This window comes from Narcine bancroftii, chromosome 3 (assembly GCF_036971445.1).
Source record: "Narcine bancroftii isolate sNarBan1 chromosome 3, sNarBan1.hap1, whole genome shotgun sequence".
NCBI lineage: Eukaryota > Metazoa > Chordata > Chondrichthyes > Torpediniformes > Narcinidae > Narcine > Narcine bancroftii.
In genome coordinates this window covers 79,616,052-79,638,202 of record NC_091471.1, presented here as the reverse complement: position 1 = coordinate 79,638,202, position 22,151 = coordinate 79,616,052, and the positions used below count along the sequence as shown (strand labels likewise).

At 44.5% G+C, this 22,151-nt stretch overlaps 1 protein-coding gene across 2 annotated transcripts in view; it reads left to right on the top strand.

Annotated features, from left to right (window-relative positions):
* LOC138757281 (ADP-ribosylation factor-like protein 15) overlaps positions 1–22,151 on the top strand; it is a 359,572-nt gene that overhangs the window by 30,213 nt on the left and 307,208 nt on the right. The window contains exon 1 of one of the 2 annotated variants that reach the window (XM_069924339.1): positions 7,021–7,144. The exons of the other annotated variant lie outside the window; for it this stretch is intronic. Within the exon in view, the coding sequence (XP_069780440.1) occupies positions 7,091–7,144 (54 nt within the window). The 5' untranslated portion in view covers positions 7,021–7,090. Of the gene's footprint in view, positions 1–7,020; positions 7,145–22,151 lie in introns of those variants that run through there. 2 annotated transcript variants of the gene reach the window in all.

Sequence of the window (22,151 nt, the reverse complement as noted above, 5' to 3'; positions counted from 1 at the left end):
TATTTTTTGTTAACGCATTTCTCATTATTCCAACTAAAATAACTTTATTCTTTTCTCTGAAATCCAATAGGATTTCACAATATATTTGCATCTTTTCTTTGATCTGGAGGCTATATTGGGAAAAAAAATTCTCTCTCTATTTCTCTTACATTCCCTTACCCTTGATTCTAAAGTAGGAAGCTTGATATATACCCAGTCGGTCTAGTATTATTCATAGTCCAAGTATGCAAGGCTTTATGGCATCAAGAATGTTTTAAACACGTACTGTGTTGTGAAAACCATGCAAAGTAAGAAATCCCATTCTTTGTACAAGATCCTTGGTCCTGAATGGAATTTGGGTTTGGTAGTTTGGCCAATATTTATGCTTCAGAATGCTATTGATGCAAATTTTCTTTGTTATGAGAGCCTCTCAGGAACAAGAATGACTGAACTTCACCCCAGTTTTGTGAGTTTGGATTCTTCTGTTTCTATCACATTTTCCTTTAAGATTTTTTGCACAGATGCTTCCAAAATGACTTTTTCTCAGTGTGCCTTCCCCACAACCATAGTGGACGGAACATGTGACTGCATTTTATCTATTTCCTCCACTTGTCTTCTTGCTCCTGTCAACTGGTTGGAACAAGAACTGAGGCCCCATGATTCTTGCCTTCCACTTCACCAACCTCTTTATTCAAAGGATCATGCTTTACAATTTCTGTCAGGTTCATAAATTTCCACTGCCAGGCATTTGTTCCCCTCCCTTTGTCAGCATTTTGAAGGGATTGCTCCCTTTGGGACTCCTAGTTCCACTTGTCTATCCTCACCAACTATTGCCCATTTTGTGCCTCTTTTCCATTGACCCATAGAACATTGCAGCACAGAAACAGGCCTCTTCGGCCCTTCTAGTCTGTGCTGAACCATTTTTTTTGCCTAGTCCCCACTGACCTGCACCCTTCATCCCTTCCCATCCATGTGCCTGTCCAAATTCCTCTTAAATATTGAGCCTGCCTCACCGCTTCAGCTAGAAGCTTATTCCACACCCCCACCACTCTTTGTGTGAAGAAGTTCCCCCATATATTTGTATAGTTCTATCAAATCTCCCCTTATTCTTCTGCATTCAGGAGAATAAAGTCCTAACCCGTTTAAACTTTCCCTGTAACTCAATTCCTGAAGTCCAGACAATATCCATATATCATCTCTGCATTCCTCAGTGCCCTACCATTTACTGTGTATGTGCTTTCTTGGTTTGTCCTTCCAAAATGCAACACCTCACACTTGTCAGCATTAAATTTATCTCCCATTTTTCCAGCTGATCCAGATCCCTCGGCAAGCTTTGAAAATCTTCTTTGCTGTCCACACCTCCGATCATAGTGTCATCTACAAACTTGCTGATCCAATTTACCACCTTATCATCCAAATCATTCATATAGATGACAAACAACAATGGTTCCAGCACTGATCCCTGAGGCATACCATTAGTCACAGGCCTTCAGTCTGAGAAGCAATCATCCATCACTACTCTCTGGCTTCTCCCATCCAGCTATTGTCAAATCCATTTCACTACCTGTCTTGGGTAAACTTATACCTCTCATTTTGTTCGTTTTAGATTGGTCACAGTGTTTGAGCTACCAAAAGAAAATAGACACACACAGCGAGAGCAGTTCAGTTTATACAAGTCTTTATTACTAAATCTAAAGCTGAATTCACACTACAATATGCAAGCCCTTCCCAATTATACTTATCAACGCCTGGACTGGTCCCAACTGCCAAAGCGAGGCAACAACTGCACACTTGTAGTAGGTTGTCAGGGCGCTGGTAGCAGTTTCTCCACCTCCCTTGACCGGGACGTTAGCTGGACTCTTGAAGTTCTTCTTGCTGAGAGATGTTGCCACCTCTTGGAGAGTCTCAAACTTCAGCAGTGGGACCATGGCTTATATTACCCAAAAGTTGTTTACTTCAGATCTTATCTCTTTGAACAAATGATTTGATTATCTTCAAGGTCTCCTGACAGTCTGCGACCAGCAAAAGACAACTGCATCTCTTGGCCTCATGGTGTAAATTGGATTATGTCTTCGGATGCAACTGCATCCCTTTTTGCATAAGCTGGTCTAGGGCCCCATGGTGGAATTTAGATTATGTCTTCTGATGCAACTGCATCCTTTCTTGCATCAGCTGGTCTAAATCCTCCATTACACTACCTCACTACCTAGTGACTGAACTTTCCCGACTAACCTCCCATGCGGGACCTTGGCAAAGGGCTTACTAAAGTCCATATAGACAACATTCACAGCCTTTCCTTTGACAACTTTCCTGGTAAATTCCTTGAAAACTCAATAAAATGGTTTAACATGACCTGGTATGCACAAAGCTATGTTGACTATTCCTAATCAGTCCATGGCTATCCAAATAATTGTATATCCAATCTCTTAGAATACAGACCAACAATGTCAGGCTAATTGGCCTATAATTTCCAGGGTTACTTTTGAGACTTTTTTAAACAACAGAACATCATGAACTACTCTCCAATCCTCTGGCACCACACCCATGGCTAAGGACATTTTAAATATTTCTGCCATAGCCCCTGAAATTTCTACAATAGCTACCCTCAAGAACTGTGGAAATATCTTGTCAGGCTGTGGGGACGATTCCACCCTTATTTGCTTTAAGACTGCAAGCACTTCCTCCTCTTTAATCTGTATAGGTTCCATCACCTCACTGATTGCTTTCCTTACTACCCACAACCCTGTGCCCTTTTCCTGAGTGAATACTGATGAACAAAAAAAAATGTATTGCGTCCAGTTCTGGTCTCCAATTTTGAGGAAGGACATACTAGCTATAGAGGGTGTGCAGCGCAGATTTACAAGGGATGGCGGGGTTGACATATGCTGAAAGGCTAGAAAAACTGGACTTGTATCCGATGGAGTTTAGAAGGATGAGGGGGGACATGATTGAGGTATACAAAATTATCAGGGGGATAGACAGGGTGAAGTCGGATTACTTGTTCCCAATGATGGGGGAGACGAGGATTAGAGGGCATAGTTAAAGAATACAGGACGGAGATGAGAAAACATTTTTTTACCCAGAGAAGTGTGAATCTGTGGAATGCTCTGCCACAGAGGGTGGTAGAGGCAGATTCGCTGATTATGTTCAAAAGAGAGTTAGATAAGACTCTAGTGGGCAAAGGAGTTAAGGGTTATGGGGATAAGGCTGAAAAGGGGTACTGATGGTAGTGATCAGCCATGATCTGTAAAATGGTGGTGCTGGCTCAACGGGCTGAAGGGCCTACTCCAGCTCCTATTGTCTATTGTCTATACAAAGCCAAACACTCTGATCTTCAAGAGTACCAATTTTGTCCCTCACTATCCTTTTGCTGTAGAAACTCTTAGGACTTTCTTTTACATTGTCTGCCAAAGCAACCTCGTGTCTTCTTTCAGCCTTCCTGATTTCTTGAGGTTTTGAATTTTTTAATACTCCTCAAGTACCTCATTTGTATGATGCCAAAATCTATTATACACCATTCGAACCAGATCCCCAATATCCCTTGAAAACCAAGGTTCCCTATACCTGCTAACCTTGCCTTTGATCCTAATAGGATCATGCAAACTCTGTACTCTCAAATTTCACCTTTTGAAGGTCCTCCACTTACCTCGTTCATCCTTGCCCAAAACAATTTATCCCAATTCACGCATTCTAGATCCTTTCTAATTTCTTCAATTTTGACTTTTCTCCAATTTAGAATCTCAACCCGAGGCCCAGACCTATCCTTCTCCATAATTGAAAATAATGGCATTATGATCACTCAACCCAAAATTTTCCCCTACCCATAATTCTATCACCTATCCTGTCTTGCTCTCTAATAGGAGATCCAGTATTGCACTCTTTCCAGTTGGTAACTCTATATATTGATTTATTTGGAGGTCACTCGTCTAAGTGCTACCTGTACAATGTAACCTAGTACAACCTGTCACGTGGTCAGCAACTAAACCAGTTTCCTCCACCAGGCTTGCCTGGTGCAAAGGGAGACTATTTCTCGCCTCTGACGTATTCTTGCCAAAGCCTTACCCCTCTGACTCAGCTAACTCTGACAATAACCTCTTCCTCCTTTGTCTTCAACTGTTGAACTCGATTGCCCAATTAACTGCTATCAGCATTGCTGAAAATCCAACACCAGTTATTTCATCTCTTCCCATCCTGCTATCCAGGGATACAGCTTTCTCAGATGAAGCAACAATTTGTGTGCATTTCCATTCGAGTGTACTGCATTTAGTGTGCACAATGGGGTCTCATCTAATAGAAGTAAATTGCTGCTTTGTGGAACATCTAAATTTAGTTGCGGGAGTCTCATCACTTTAAACCACACTCCCTTCCTTTTCAGACTATTTGTCTGCAGCCTCATGCACTGTTGTAATGAAGCCTAACACACGCATGAGGAACAGCACCACTTCCATCCAGGCATATTGCAGCCTGCTGGACACTGCATATCAAATTCTACCACTGGCTCTGTCTGTATTGAAACTGACCATTTTTTCTATCCAGCTGTGAGATTGATTCAATTTTTCTCTCTCCATTAGTGAAGCCTGACCTGCTGGGCCTATCCCACAGTCTGACTATTAACAACATATAACATCGAAAAAGAAACTTATTCAGCCTTCAGTTGCCATATGAGCCCATTTGTTCTGGTCTCACATTGTCACAAATATCAAGTCAAGTCACCTTTATTTATTTTTCATACCATGCTTGCATGGTACAGATGAGATAGCGTTTCTCCAGGACTATGGGGCATATTTACACAAATATAAATTAGAATAGAAGTTAAACACATTAAAATATTAAGACATATACAGTAACACTCCATGGTACCCTATCCACAAATGTTCTGGAAATTCAGGAATCTGATGGCTTGGGGGATAAAGCTGTTGCCCAATCTGGACGCAAGGTCCTGATCGCTGCAGTACTTCCTACCCGATGGCAAAAGGGACAACAGTTTACATGAGTGGTGTGTGGAGTCCTTCACAATGTTTATTGCCCTTCACCTCCATTGAGTGTTGCAGATGTCCTTCATAGTAGGATGTGAGCCTCCGGTGATATTTTCCGCTGACTTCATTATCTTCTGCAGGGTCTTGCAGTCTGAGGAGGTACAGCTTTCAAACCAGGTGGTAATGCAATTGCATAGGATGCTCTCGATACATCCTCTGTAGAATGTAGTGAGGATGATAAGAGGAAGATGAACTTTCCTCAGCGTTTGCAGAAAGTAGAGGCACTGCTGGGCTTTCTTGGCTGTGGAGCTTGTGTTAAGGGACCAGGTGAGATTCTCTGCCAAGTGCACTCCAAGGAACTTGATACCCTTGATGACCTCAGTGGTGCATCCACAAATAGATAGTAGAGCGAGGTCCCCCGGGCTCTTCTGAAGTTGATCATCATTTCTTTTTTTTTTTAAATGTTCAGATACAGATTGTTGGTTATGCACCAGTCTGTTAGTGACTACACTTCCTCTCTGTACACTGACTCGTCATTCTTACTAATCATGCCCACCACGGTTGTGTTGTCCATGAACCTGATAATGTGGTTCAAGCTGTGTTTAGCCGCACAGACTTGGGTCAGCAGAGTGAACAGCATCGGACTGAGAAAGCAGCCGGGGGGGGGGGGGGTGGGGGGGAAAAGAGCCATGCTCAATGTAATGGTCTTAGAGGTGCTGTTACCTGAGATCTCCCTGATAAGGAAGTTGAGAATCCAATTGCGGAGGGAGGTTGAAAGAACCAAAGACTTGTTGATCCAAACCAAGGCTTTTATTAGCAAAAGACAGGAGCTCTTCACAGGTGGCCGACCAGTCCGGAATGATCTGACCTGGCTAGGGACACAACCCTTTAAGGCCCAGACAGTAGGCGTGGCTAAGCTCTCAGCCAATCGCTGTAAGCACAGTCTAGATACTGTAACTATATACACTATATACAATGGTGATAGATCTGTACTATCACAGAGGTGTTTAGACCCAGCAGGCTCAACTTCTTTATCAGGTACTGAGGTATGCTTGTGTTGAATACCAAGTATTCAAACATACAAGTCCATGTTTTCCAGGTGGGTGAGGGCTAATTGGAGGGCTTTGGTGATGGCATCATTCATAGAGCCGTTGGGTCTGTATGTGAACTGCAGGGGGTGGAGTGATGGGGGCAGCAGGACCTTCATGTTCCCCATGACGAGCCTCTCGAAGGACTTCATGACGATGGATGTGTGTGTGACAGGGTGGTAGTCATTGAGGCAAGACACAGACGATTTCCTTGGCATGGGGACAATGGTGGTGGCTTTGAAGCATACTCAGGGAGATGTTAAAGATGTCGAACTGAACTGTACATCCCTGAACGCTCTGCCGGGAATGTTATCTGGTTCAGCAGCTTTTCGCAGGTTGAGCTTGCTCGGCTCTCTTTTCACATCGGTACCTGGTTATTTGGAGGTGAGGCGGTCTTCACTGCATTTTCATCTCAAAGCGCGCAAAGCAATGGTTCAGGGCGTCTGGGAGGGAGGCATCACCAGCTCAGGCAGAGGGTGAAGATTTGTCTGATCAGATCTGATGTCTCCCCCTGTGCAATTTAAAATGACCACCTCTGTTCTGACTGAGTGTCTTGTGGATGAAGCATTCCATATTTCTATTTCCAAAGGTGCTGCTAGACCAAGTGTATCTGCATCGTTTTCTGTTTATGTTTCCAGTACCAGTAGTTTTACATTGAAGATCCTTCAGTATTTATATTCATGATGGTGGGATTTCAATTAACTTTGACAACGATAGAACCTTGTAGTCAGATGACTATTCTTGGCAAGTCGATGCGACCACCTAATGGGGGAAACCTAGCAGTCTTCGAGCCCTATTCTATCTCCATGGGCCTGAAGAGAAGGGCGTGCGTGTACTCCCGCTTCTGGATGTTGGACGAAGAACCAACAAGTCGAAATGCTCGCATGAGTGCTGACATTCGTGCTCCAGTGACTCGCAGTGCTGGCTCCACACGTGCCCGCGCGCCGACGACGCGCCCCTTTCCGCATTGGGTGCCATCCAGACTCCGCCCCCGGGGCTCGGGCCGCGGCCGCTGGTTTCTGGGAGACGGCGCCACTAGCCGGAGCCATGGGCCAGTGCTTGGAGCTGTCGGCTGCTCTGTGCCGGATCGGCGTCTACACGGTAGGAAGTGATGGGGTCGTGGGCCGGCGGGGAGGTGCTGGAGACGATGTGGTGGGGACGGGGAAGCCGGCGTGACGGAGGGGCATGCGTGTAATGTACCCGTGTCTCGGCACCCGCCCGAAAGGAGTGAAAAGGATATTGGAGCCTGGCCAAAGACCACCAGCAGGGGAGGGCCCAGGGTCTTTACCCCGCTGTACATCCTCCTCCTCCCTCTCTCTCTCTCACACACACGCATCGACACTCCATCTCTCTTTCACACACACGCTCACACACTCTCACCTCTCACACACCTCGCGCGCGCCCCCTCACGCGCGCTGGGCCGCCCCCCTCACGCGCGCTGGGCCGCCCCCCTCACGCGCGGCCCCCCCTCACGCGCGGCCCCCCCTCACGCCACGAAGTCACACTCACTCATGCGCGTGCCACTATCTCTCTCCTGAGCATCATGAAAGTGTAACTTTTACAAAACATTAAACTACGGATCACTGTGGGCAAACTTTATTCCAACAAGCTTTCGTATTGATATGAAAAAATTTCAAATGCCTTAAAGTATTTTAGAGTCTTAAACCTTTTAATTTGTACTTGAGTGCATTTGTTTCCATTATTATATTGGGCCAAATAGAGTTGTTTCAACAACTCCCTCAGTCCTTACCTGTTGGATACATTAAGCGTACCTTGAGTGTACCTTCTGCATCTGGGTGGTATGTGGTAAGTTGTCACAAAGTCTAGATGGCAAGTAGGTCGAAAATGATCTACTGTTGAGGCCTAGCCCTGGAATGCCCTTGGCAATGGGGTATGGGGGGATCTTCACTTATCAAAGCAGCTTCTAAATGTTTGATGACATTTAAAAATTGTTTTAATTCGGTCTTTTTTTTTAAACTTGTCACTTAAAAAAAATTAATTACTTGATATTCTGTAGCTGACTGGGAGTGAGTTTTGAGGAAGATGCAGAAAAACTTTGGATACACATAGACTAAGTAGCTGAGGATGTGGCAGATTAGAATATAATTTAGGGGAAAATGTGAGGTAATCCATTTTAGTTTGAAAAAGGAGAAAAGCAGAAATATTTTGTTAAATGGAACAAAAGAGGTAGAAAGTTGAGGTTCAGACATATCTTTTTACACCACTGGAAGGTACCATGCATATCTAGTAGGGAATTGGGAAGCAAACAATATGGAAGCCTTCATTGCAAGAGGACAAATCCATAAGATTAAGGGTGTCTTCCTGCAATTATAGAGGACCATGATGAGACTTCATGAGAAACTTTGTCTGCAGGTTGGGTTTCCTGTCAAAGGAAGGATCTGTGAGAAAGAAAGTGCAACAAACCTTTATTTAATTAACTGGGAGTTTTTTCTATGAGGAGTGATTAAGCAGAGTAGACCAGTTTTGACTGGAGCTTGGAAGAAAGAGAGGTGAACTCCTTAGCCACTTTTACATAGCCTCTTTAAGGCAGGAATATTGTGTTATGCCACTCTGTATAAAAGGTATGAACATGGAATTGGGAGGGGGCAGAGTTATTGTAGTCCCACCTTTTAAGCCGACAATGGAGGTAGTCACAGCGCCAAATTGCATTATGCCAACGTTGTTTGGTTCAGTGTCAAAAAGCAAAGCCTGCTTAATGACAGGTCTTCTTTATGGCAGTATTGCAGGATCTCTATGTAAAAAGGTATATTGAAACGTGGCCACTGGAATGGTAGTGGATACAATGAAATAACCACTCAAGGCGTTTGTAGAGTGAATCAAACGGATTTACTTTTCATCACCCTCGCAACCTTTTAAAAGCCAGAATCACACATTTGACATGTGGTGACATCACGTGGCCAGTTTGATGCCTCCTGGGAGTTGTAGTGCTGCCATAACGCCAATGCACGGCACCCCACCCCGCAAACTGGCAAAAAGGATTGTCTCTCTTTTAGGTTGTCGATCTCTGCAATGGCTGCTGCAGTGGGCAAGACTTGTCCACATGAGCTGGCTTAAACTAGTCAATAGTGAAAGAATGTGGCTTCCCTCCAGTATCCAAAATACAGGTCGACTTAGTTTGTCTGAGTAAGGCCCTTCATAGGGGGTTTGTAAAGGTTTACCAAGTGTTTCCCGTTGGACGAAGGCATATTCGCAGATTTTGAGGTCTTCAGGCACAAAAGAAGTGTGTTCTTCTTGTGGTATAGGGGTCAATTTTCCTATGGTTTCTCTTTGCCTGCTCAATAGTTCCTCAGGATCATCGCTAGAGTTAGAATGGTAGGAGACTAACTTCCCTGGAACCATCAACGGTGTGTTCTACATGAGCTCCACAGATGAAACTTGGAGGTCCTCCTTCTTGGCAAACTCTTTCTTAGCCAAGCACAGCTTCTCTGGAGGCAAGTGGCGCATTTTAGCATGGATAGGAGCGCCTTTAGTACAAATGCAATGAATAACACTGTCCTTTGCAGTGGAGACCGAAAATTGTAGAGTAGTAATCTCAGGGAAATCTTCCAACAGCTTGGAGAATTCATCCACTGGTTTACTTAATGTTTGGAGGTGAAGAGTGGGGTATAGGCATTTGCCAGAGGTATACTCTAAAAAGCAGTTCCATCTATTAGATGACACCCTTTTAAGTTGATGAGGAATGAATGAGCCCGAAGAAAAATTGCACCAAACAAAGGTTGGGATACTACTGCTAAAATAAATGGCCAAGTATAGAGATGATTCTTGAACTTGACATTCATCTTTCTGGTGCCAAAGGTCAGAATGTTGGAACTGTTAACTACTTGTTAACTACTTGTTAACTGTTAACTACTAGCAGATCTGGGATAAGATGGGGCATGCCAAAACCGGTAACTTCTGAACCATCATCCACTAGAAATTTTCGTTGGGACAACTGGTCCCATACATACAGTAGGCTTGCAAGTTTCTTGCCAACTGTCGCAGCCCTTACTGGCAGTTGGCCTGGGTGTATCTTGTAAACGGGCAGTGTAGAAGGAACTTGCGGGCATTTACTCATCAACGCCTGTAGTAATAACACCAAGACGAGGTGTCCACAGGCTGCTTGCTTGTCTTGGGGCATTGCCTGCTTATAGGGAGTGATGTGCTAAGAGCACTATACCGCGACAAGGAGTCAAGAGTGGAAGGGTTGGTTGTGCAGACTTGACTTTCCTTGCTAGGCTTTTTAGCCAGCTATAGAGTGTCTGCCTCCGCCACTACAGCCCTTGGGTCTTCAAATGAACACTTGGATAACAAGAGCCTAATATCATCTGGCATTTGCTCTTTAAAAAAAAAAGAGCTGCTCGAATAGCATATTGGGCCTTTCACGAGCTGCCAGGATCAGCATTTCATCCATTAGTTCTGAAGAGGTGTGGTCTCCCAACCCATCGAAATGTAGTAGTTTGGCTGCCCTTTCCCAATGGGATATAGCATATCCATGTAATAAAAGTGCTTTTAAAGCGTCATACTTGCTGGTACGTGGTAGATCCCGTAGTGATGACTTGGTCCAGGGCACTGATGAGATGGTAATAATGAGTGGTGTTCAATTCAACTTTGCAAATATGAAATTGTGTTTCAGCCTGCTGGAACCACAGTTCAGGCTCAGCTGTCTAGGAAGGTGGTAGCTTCACAGCAACTGCTGCAGAGTCCAAGTTTGTCCAAAAATGTTTTTGGACTTGTCGGAGCCACCAATTGTGGGCACTGGAATCACAGTGGACATGACAAAATAATCACACAAGGCGTTTCTAGAGTGAATCAAATGGACTTACTCTTCAGAATCCGTGCAACACTTTAAAAGCCAGAATCACGCACTTGACACATGCTGACATCATCAAGACTGACATCATTTGGCTGGTTCGATGCCCCCTGGGAGTTGTAGTGCTGCTATAGCTCCGCTACAAATTGCAAAATTCTTCCATGGTTTGACAGGTTAGATGGTGTTAGGAATGAGAAAACATTGGTCTCAAAAGCAATGACTCTGAATACAGTCCTGTGGTAAATGATTTTATTTACAAAATAAGAGTGTGGAAAAATGGTAATGGGAATATCACACAAGTTTATAGCAAGATGGGAAAGTGGTAGTGGTAATAAAACACAAACGCACACAATTTATAGAGGAGTGTGGGAAAGTCGCACTGGGAATAATACACATCTACCCATCACCCCTTGACTCAGTGCAGGCAGGCATGACTCTATGCTACTCGGGATGCTAGCAAAGACACTCCCAACCCAATTACAGTGCACACCTTACCAACAATTTCTCCAGTGCTGTTCCATAGTTTTCGGCCTGGAGTGAAGCAGGTTGGTCCCTCAAAGATGGCAAAGTGGGGGAGCTAAGCACATGGTACCCTTTTTAGTGCTGGAGGCTGGGAGGAGGTCCAGCCCAGGTAATTTACAGGACACCAATGGCTCAGAGCCAGCAAGGTTGTCAAGTACAAAGGCCAATGGCCCAAGGCCAAGTGCAAAGGAATTTAAATGAGCCAACAGCAAGTTGTGCACTAATGGGTGGGATGGGACCAAATCTTGATTGGCAGGTAGTGTGTTTTCTGACCAGGTAGTGGGCAGCGCTGTTACGAGACGGCCACGATGCTTCACAATATAGCTTCAGAGTTAATAACCCTTTAGAATGTTCTACAGAAATACCTCTGGAGAAGGTACAGAGTAATTCACCAGGATGTTAACTGAGATGGAGCATAAGTTGGGATTTGTTTTTCTTCGAGTGTTAAAAGGGGATCAAACAGGTATATAAAGTTATGAGGATTATATATTGTAGACAGTAGGAAAATTCTCTCTTCTCCTCTCCCACTCTCCCAGCACCATCCCTGCCAAATCAAAGCAGAAGTTGTCTGTATAGGTTTAGGATAAAATGTATAAAGTTTACTGGGGATTTGAGGAAGAACCTTTTCCAGTGGTTAGAATTTGCAACACACTGAGAGGGTGGTGGAAGTATGAATTCTCAATATTCAGACAAGCACTTAATAAAGACAGGCAGAGATATAAAGGAGAGGAAGGAATGGATATTGGACCAGTGGAAAATGATGCTGGAGAAATCGGAACAAAGAAAGAACAGATGAGCTGAATAGGTATTTTGTGCCAGTCTTCAATATGGAAGTTTCCATTGACATGCCAGAAATTGAAAAGAGTCGGAGTTGGAAGTAATTGTAGTCAGTATTACTAAGGAGAAGGTGCTTGGGAAGCTTCCCAAAGGGAAGGAAATTATAGGACAGTTAGCCTGGCTTCAGTGGTTGGCACGATTCTAGAGTCCATTATTAGGTTTCAGGGTATAAGTCAAAAGTCAGCAAGTTTCCTCTGGGGAGATCTTGCTTGACCAAAAAGGACATTACAAGCAGAATAGAAAAAGAGTCAATGGATATTGTTTACTTGGATTTTCAGAACACCTTTGGCCAATGAGGCTGCTAAACAAAATAATCCAATAGGATTGTGGGAAAGGTACCAACGTACATAGAAGATAGCAAACTGGCAAAAAACAGTGGATAAAAAGGGTTTTTTTTTCTGGCTGACTGCCAGTGACTAGTGGTGTTCCGCAGAGACTGGTGGTGGCTTCACTACATTTTATGCTATGTGCAAATTATTTGGATGATGGAATTAATACCTTTCTGGGTAAGTTTTCAGATGATATGAGTGAGTGGTGTTGAGGAAGCAACATCACTTCCTCAACAAGGAGACTGGTGAGGGACTTGATAGGTTGGATGAATGGGGGGAAAAAAAAATGGCTGATGGAATGCAGAGTAGGCATGTGTCTGGTCATGCACATTGGTAGAACGAATAAAGGAGTAGACTATTTTCTAAATGGTGAGAAAATTTAGAAGAGGAGGTCCAAAGGAACTTGGGAGTCCCAGTGCAACATTCCCTAAATGTTAACTTGCAGGCTGATTCAGTATTAAGGAAGGCAAATGCAATATGAGCAATCATTTTGAGAGGGCTAGAATATAAAAGCAAGGCTGTAATGTTGATGCTTCATAATTAATTGGTCAGAACACATTTTGAGTATTGTGAGAAATGTTGGGCCCTATATCCAAAGAAAGATGTGTTGCTTTGAAAAGTGCCTAAAGGATGTTTATGAGAACCTCAGGACTGGGTACTCAGCCCGTGACTGTTCACACTGCTGATTCATGACTGCACTGCCAGATTAGGTTGAAACCTAATCCGCAATCGGATGAAACGGTATTGAAAACTTGGGTGAATGAAGTATTAACAACAACCTCACTCTACTTCAGCAGGATCAAGGAGCTGATTGTAGACTTTAGAAAAGGAAAACCAGATGCTTACAACCAGTGATCATTGAGGGATCGGAGGAGGAGAGGGAGAGAAACTTTAAATTCTTGGGATTAACAGTCTTGGGGAACCATTCCTATTAATACCATTGTGACGCAAGCATGCTTGCGTCTCTACATTCTCACGAGTTTGTGGAGGTTTTGTGTGTTGCTAGAAATCTTGGCAAACATCTACAGATGGATTGTGCAAAGTGTGCGGACTGGCTGCCTTGTGACCTGGTATTAGGGCACCAATACCTCAGAGTGGAAAGCCCTGCAAAAGATAGTGGGCACAGCCCAGTACATCACAGGAAAAACTCTCCCCACCATGGGCAACATCTATATGGAACGTTGTTATTGGAAAGCAGCAGCAATCATCAAGGATCCATGCCATCCAGGACGTGCTCTATTTTCGCTGCTACTATCAGGAAGGAAGTAGATATGCCATAGGATTCATACCTCCAGGTTCAGAAATAGTTGCTATTATTTAATCATTGGACTCCTGAACAACACCACTCATTCATAGATTCATTTAAGAACTCATGTTTTGCACATTATTTATTAATGTGTATATGTGTGTGTATATTCATCAGATGCAAGGATCGACAATGAGATAGACAACAGACTCGCCAAGGCAAATAGCGCCTTTGGAAGACTACACAAAAGAGTCTGGAAAAACAACCAACTGAAAAACCTCACAAAGATAAGCGTATACAGAGCCGTTGTCATACCCACACTCCTGTTCGGCTCCGAATCATGGGTCCTCTACCGGCACCACCTACGGCTCCTAGAACGCTTCCACCAGCGTTGTCTCCGCTCCATCCTCAACATCCATTGGAGCGCTCACACCCCTAACGTCGAGGTACTCGAGATGGCAGAGGTCGACAGCATCGAGTCCACGCTGCTGAAGATCCAGCTGCGCTGGATGGGTCACGTCTCCAGAATGGAGGACCATCGCCTTCCCAAGATCGTATTATATGGCGAGCTCTCCACTGGCCACCGTGACAGAGGTGCACCAAAGAAAAGGTACAAGGACTGCCTAAAGAAATCTCTTGGTGCCTGCCACATTGACCACCGCCAGTGGGCTGATAACGCCTCAAACCGTGCATCTTGGCGCCTCACAGTTTGGCGGGCAGCAGCCTCCTTTGAAGAAGACCGCAGAGCCCACCTCACTGACAAAAGGCAAAGGAGGAAAAACCCAACACCCAACCCCAACCAACCAATTTTCCCTTGCAACCGCTGCAATCGTGTCTGCCTGTCCCGCATCGGACTGGTCAGCCACAAACGAGCCTGCAGCTGATGTGGACTTTTTACCCCCTCCATAAATCTTCGTCCGCGAAGCCAAGCCAAAGAAAGAAGATACATATATATACATATATATGTATATATATATACATATATATACATATATATATATATATATATATATACATATATATACATATAAATGAGTGGTGGACTAGCCTCGCCAAACGAACCCAGCTCAGCGCGGACATTGGCGACTTCAGGGGTTTCTACGAGGCTCTAAAGGCTGTGTACGGCCCCTCACCCCAAGTCCAAAGCCCGCTGCGCAGCTCAGACGGCAAAGTCCTCCTCAGCGACAAGATCTCCATCCTCAACCGATGGTCAGAACACTTCCAATCTCTTTTCAGTGCCAACCGCTCAGTCCAAGATTCCGCCCTGCTCCAGCTCCCTCAACAGCCCCTAAGGCTAGAGCTGGATGAGGTTCCCACCCTGGATGAGACATATAAGGCAATCGAACAACTGAAAAATGGCAAAGCAGCAGGTATGGATGGAATCCCCCCAGAAGTCTGGAAGGCTGGCGGCAAAACTTTGCATGCCAAACTGCATGAGTTTTTCAAGCTTTGTTGGGACCAAGGTAAACTGCCTCAGGATCTTCGTGATGCCACCATTATCACCCTGTACAAAAACAAAGGCAAGAAATCAGACTGCTCAAACTACAGGGGAATCACGTTGCTCTCCATTGCAGGCAAAATCTTCGCTAGGATTCTACGAAATAGAATAATACCTAGTGTCGCCGAGAATATTCTCCCAAAATCACAGTGCGGCTTTCGCGCAAACAGAGGAACCACTGACATGGTCTTTGCCCTCAGACAGCTCCAAGAAAAGTGCAGAGAACAAAACAAAGGACTCTACATCACCTTTGTTGACCTCACCAAAGCCTTCGACACCGTGAGCAGGAAAGGGCTTTGGCAAATACTAGAGCGCATCGGATGTCCCCCAAAGTTCCTCAACATGATTATCCAACTGCACGAAAACCAACAAGGTCGGGTCAGATACAGCAATGAGCTCTCTGAACCCTTCTCCATTAACAATGGCGTGAAGCAAGGCTGTGTTCTCGCACCAACCCTCTTTTCAATCTTCTTCAGCATGATGCTGAACCAAACCATGAAAGACCCCAACAATGAAGACGCTGTTTACATCCGGTATCGCACGGATGGCAGTCTCTTCAATCTGAGGCGCCTGCAAGCTCACACCAAGACACAAGAGAAACTTGTCCGTGAACTACTCTTTGCAGATGATGCCGCTTTAGTTGCCCATTCAGAGCCAGCTCTTCAGCGCTTGACGTCCTGCTTTGCGGAAACTGCCAAAATGTTTGGCCTGGAAGTCAGCCTGAAGAAAACTGAGGTCCTCCATCAGCCAGCTCCCCACCATGACTACCAGCCCCCCCACATCTCCATCGGGCACACAAAACTCAAAACGGTCAACCAGTTTACCTATCTCGGCTGCACCATTTCATCAGATGCAAGGATCGACAATGAGATAGACAACAGACTCGCCAAGGCAAATAGCGCCTTTGGAAGACTACACAAAAGAGTCTGGAAAAACAACCAACTGAAAAACCTCACAAAGATAAGCGTATACAGAGCCGTTGTCATACCCACACTCCTGTTCGGCTCCGAATCATGGGTCCTCTACCGGCACCACCTACGGCTCCTAGAACGCTTCCACCACCGTTGTCTCCGCTCCATCCTCAACATCCATTGGAGCGCTTACACCCCTAACGTCGAAGTACTCGAGATGGCAGAGGTCGACAGCATCGAGTCCACGCTGCTGAAGATCCAGCTGCGCTGGATGGGTCACGTCTCCAGAATGGAGGACCATCGCCTTCCCAAGATCGTGTTATATGGCGAGCTCTCCACTGGCCACCGTGACAGAGGTGCACCAAAGAAAAGGTACAAGGACTGCCTAAAGAAATCTCTTGGTGCCTGCCACATTGACCACCGCCAGTGGGCTGATAACGCCTCAAACCGTGCATCTTGGCGCCTCACAGTTTGGCGGGCAGCAACCTCCTTTGAAGAAGACCGCAGAGCCCACCTCACTGACAAAAGGCAAAGGAGGAAAAACCCAACACCCAACCCCAACCAACCAATTTTCCCTTGCAACCGCTGCAATCGTGTCTGCCTGTCCCGCATCGGACTTGTCAGCCACAAACGAGCCTGCAGCTGACGTGGACTTTTTACCCCCTCCATAAATCTTCGTCCGCGAAGCCAAGCCAAAGGTACATATATACATATATGTGTGGGGGGGCTGGTAGTCATGGTGGGGAGCTGGCTGACGGAGGACCTCAGTTTTCTTCACGCTGACTTCCAGGCCAAACATTTTGGCAGTTTCCGCAAAACAGGATGACAAGCGCTGAAGAGCTGGCTCTGAATGGGCAACTAAAGCGGCATCGTCTGCAAAGAGTAGTTCACGGACAAGTTTCTCTTGTGTCTTGGTGTGAGCTTGCAGGCGCCTCAAATGGAAGAGACTGCCATCCGTGCGGTACCGGATGTAAACAGTGTCTTCATTGTTGAGGTCTTTCATGGCTTGGTTCAGCATCATGCTGAAGAAGATTGAAAAGAGGGTTGGTGCGAGAACACAGCCTTGCTTCACGCCATTGTTAATGGAGAAGGGTTCAGAGAGCTCATTGCTGTATCTGACCCGACCTTGTTGGTTTTCGTGCAGTTGGATAATCATGTTGAGGAACTTTGGGGGCATCCGATGCGCTCTAGTATTTGCCAAAGCCCTTTCCTGCTCACGTTGTCGAAGGCTTTGGTGAGGTCAACAAAGGTGATGTAGTGTCCTTTGTTTTGTTCTCTGCACTTTTCTTGGAGCTGTCTGAGGGCAAAGACCATGTCAGTAGTTCCTCTGTTTGCGCGAAAGCCGCACTGTGATTCTTGGAGAATATTCTCGGCGACACTAGGTATTATTCTATTTAGGAGAATCCTAGCGAAGATTTTGCCTGCAATGGAGAGCAGCGTGATTCCCCTGTAGTTTGAGCAGTCTGATTTCTCACCTTTGTTTTTGTACAGGGTGATGATGGTGGCATCACGAAGGTCCTGAGGTAGTTTTCCTTGGTCCCAACAAAGCTTGAAAAACTCATGCAGTTTGACATGCAAAGTTTTGCCGCCAGCCTTCCAGACCTCTGGGGGTATTCCATCCATACCTGCTGCTTTGCCACTTTTCAGTTGTTCGATTGCCTTATATGTCTCATCCTGGGTGAGGACCTCATCCAGCTCTAGCCTTTGGGGCTGTTGAGGGAGCTGGAGCAGGGCGGAATCTTGGACTGAGCGGTTGGCACTGAAAAGAGATTGGAAGTGTTCTGACAATCGGTTGAGGATGGAGATCTTGTCGCTGAGGAGGACTTTGCCGTCTGAGCAGCGCAGCGGGCTTTGGACTTGGGGTGAGGGGCCGTACACAGCCTTTAGAGCCTCGTAGAAACCCCTGAAGTCGCCAATGTCCGCGCTGAGCTGGGTTCGCTTGGCGAGGCTAGTCCAACACTCATTTTGGATCTCCCGGAGTTTGCGCTGAAGATGGCTGCATGCGCGACGGAAGGCTTGTTTCTTCTCTGGACAGGACGGCTTTGTAAGGTGAGCCTGGTGGGCAGCTCACTTCTTTGCCAGCAGCTCCTGGATTTCCTGGCTGTTTTCGTCGAACCAGTCCTTGTTTTTTCTGGAGGAGAAGCCCAGTACCTCTTCAGTGGATTGCAGTATGGTAGTCTTCAACTGATCCCAGAGGGTTTCAGGGGACGGGTCCGTGAGGCGGATTGCATCGTCGAGCTTTGCTTTGAGGTTTGCCTGGAAGTTTCCTCTCGCTTTGTCTGACTGCAGGTTTCCAACATTGAACCTCTTTCTGGGGGCTTTACTGTTCCTGGGCTTTGGCTTGAAGTGAAGGTTGAGCTTGCAGCGAACCAGCCGGTGGTCAGTGTGGCATTCCGCGCTGGGCATGACCCTGCTGTGGAGTACATCTCGTTTGTCACTTTTTCGCATCAGGATGTAGTCCAGGAGGTGCCAGTGTTTGGATCGGGGATGCATCCAGGTAGTCTTAAGGCTGTCCCTCTGCTGAAAAAGGGTGTTTGTAATGACAAGCCCCCCACATCTCCATCGGGCACACAAAACTCAAAACGGTCAACCAGTTTACCTTTCTCGGCTGCACCATTCCATCAGATGCAAGGATCGACAACGAGATAGACAACAGACTTGCCAAGGCAAATAGGGCCTTTGGAAGACTACACAAGAGTCTGGAAAAACAACCAACTGAAAAACTTCAGAAAGATAAGCGTATATAAAGCCGTTGACATACCCACACTCCTGTTCGGCTCCGAATCATGGGTCCTCTACCGGCATCACCTACGGATCCTAGAATGCTTCCACCAGCGTTGTCTCCGCTCCATCCTCAACATTCATTGGAGCGCTTTCATCCCTAACGTCGAAGTACTCGAGATGGCAGAGGTCGACAGCATCGAGTCCACGCTGCTGAAGATCCAGCTGCGTTGGGTGGGTCACGTCTCCAGAATGGAGGACCATCGTCTTTCCAAGATCGTGTTATATGGCGAACTCTCCACTGGCCACCGTGACAGGGGTGCACCAAAGAAAAGGTACAAGGACTGCCTAAAGAAATCTCTTGGTGCCTGCCACATTGACCACCGCCAGTGGGCTGATATCGCCTCAAACCGTGCATCTTGGCGCCTCAGTTTGGCGGGCAGCAACCTCCTTTGAAGAAGACCGCAGAGCCCACCTCACTGACAAAAGGCAAAGGAGGAAAAACCCAACCCTAACCAACCAATTTTCCCCTGCAACCGTGTCTGCCTGTCCCGCATCGGACTTGTCAGCCACAAACGGGCCTGCAGCTGATGTGGACATTTACCCCCTCCATAAATCTTCGTCCGCGAAGCCAAGCCAAAGAAGAAAAAAAAGAAGACGTGTGCGTGTGTGTATTTCTGCACGTGCACATTCAGTTTGTTTACATTTTTTGTTTATTTTTTTTAAACAATTTACAGCTAAAAATTTAGAATTTCTGCCTGGCCCACAGGAAAAAGAATCTCGGGGTTGCATGTGATGTCATGCATGTACTCTGACAATAAATTTGAAATTTGGGAGGCTTGTCTAATGATGTGAGAACAATAAAGAGGTGATTGTGGACTTCAGAAAGTCAGCTGGTCTTCAATGCACCTCAATGGAGAGAGTGGAGAGCACGAAGTTCCTTGGTGCTATAACAGATGACATTCTGGACCCATAACACCACATTAATAGTCTAGAAGGTGCAACAGCAACTACACTGCCTAAGGAAGTTGAGGGCTTGACTACTGGCCCCTCTCTTGACCACATTTTACAGGACAAAAATTGAAAGTTTCCTGTCTTGATCCATCATCATATGGTATGCCTGCTGCAAACCATCAGGCTGGAAGTCAATGCAGAGGATCATGAAAATGACCAAGAAATCACTTGGGTCTTCCTTTCCTCTTTTGAAAAAAAAAATTATTTAAAATAAAATGACTAAGTAAATGTTACAATATTTCAAACTTAAAGTAAATAGAAGTGGTATTTATATAATGTGATGAGTTCAGTGAACCCCATATAGCAACAGCAATAGAAATACACCAAAGCAATGATTCCTTAAGCAAAATTGGTTTAATTCTCTGAGTATAGAACAACAAAGTTAATACTTATCAACACAAAGTTATTTACACTATCTCTCCTCCCCGTGACCTAATCTAAGTGTAATTGTGTGTAATGTGTTTTCAAGAAAGTCCTTTTTACTGGCCAATCTTCCACTGTCCACATTTCCAAGGCTACAGTTTCCAATAATCTTCAATCCTGTGCACAGAATCAAACAGTCATTAGATTCAAGCAAACTTCAGTGCTTTACTTACAATTACCAGGCAGGAAAGTAGTGGAGGGTTACAGAGTGTTGTTGCTTGTTGAACACCCCAAACAGGAGTGTCTTCCAGAAGAAACTTGTCTTCTTTCCACTTCTTCTCACAGAGTTCTTCTCCGTCACACCGGGAAGACTAGCCATCACTCCTGATTTCCACATAGAGTACACTCAGGCTACCATATTAGAACTCTGCCCAGTCTTGAAAAAGGAAGCCTTTTCAGCAGGCTCTTCTTCTGTCCAGCCTTTTCTCAGACTGCCCTCTGCTAATTCCTTCTCTTTCGTTCTATGCACCTCTGCTCCTGATGTTCCAGGCACTGTTACTTTTTTGGTTTCAGTTTGCAAATGTTGCAATTTCCAGGCTTTACAAAAACCACATGGCCAAATGTTTCAGTTTCTGGGGTGTGCTTGCAAATGTTGCTAAAGCCCAGAACCTTCTGTTTGCACCTGCCCTTTGAACTTTGCAAGGCATTGTTCTGTCTGTAAAATGCATGTAAACTAACAGCTAACCCATGTCTAATTCCTTTTATAAGCATATATTTAATTAGTCCATTGCATCACAATAAAAAAAGAAAAGAAGGTAAAAAGAAATTATAAAAGAACAAAAACCTCCTATTGATTCTCCCTACCCCCTCCCCCAACTCCCTGCAAACCCAGAAAAAGAAAGAGGAACAAGAAAACTACAACAGGTTTATTTCACTTCCTTAGACCTAAGAGAAAGGGAATGTTCAAGATTCATTTAAATTTTAATACCAACACTTTTGAAACATGGGTTCCATATTTTCCAATATGCATGATATTTCTTAAATTATAAGTAATTTTCCCAAGTAGAATATAGTTCTGTACTTCTTCATGCCATCTATCTGCTCCCAAATCAATATCAGACTTCCAAGTTATAGGAATACATTTTCTAACCATTGCCAAAGTAATTTGAACAAATTTTACTTGATACATATTCCGTTTTAATTTAGGTTTAATCCCTCTAATATCTCCCAATAAAAATAACATTGGATCTTGTGGGAATTTTACTCCAGTTATTCATAATAATAAATTATCCATTTCAAGCCATATTGGTTTAATTGTGGAACACTGCCAAGTTGAATGCAAATAAAAAGTACTAACTTCTTGTCCACATCTAAAACATTAATTTGAATAAATATAGTTCATATTATGTAACTTTGTGATGTTAAATATTACTGATGAATAAAGTTATATTGAACTAACCGATATCTCACATTTATTATACTTTACATATCTGAATCTATTTATGTTCATTTATTTGCTTATTTAAATCTACTTCCATTTATATCTTGATTTATGAACTTTCTTTTGAGCTTCCTTTTGTAATAATTTATACATCTCTGAAATAAATTTATTTACATATCTAGTACATAATAATAATTCTACTTCTGTCTCCGCTGGTAATACTAAATCTTGACCAAAAATTTCACCTAAAAAATCTCTTCATTTTATAATAACAAAATTTTCTATTTTCCAATATCTTAAACCTTTCCTCCATTCTACTAAAAGTAATAAATTTCCTGGCTTCAAAACAATCTTTAATTTTCTTAATACCATAATTTTTCAAAATGAAAAAAAAAATATTTTCCATAAAAAATGAA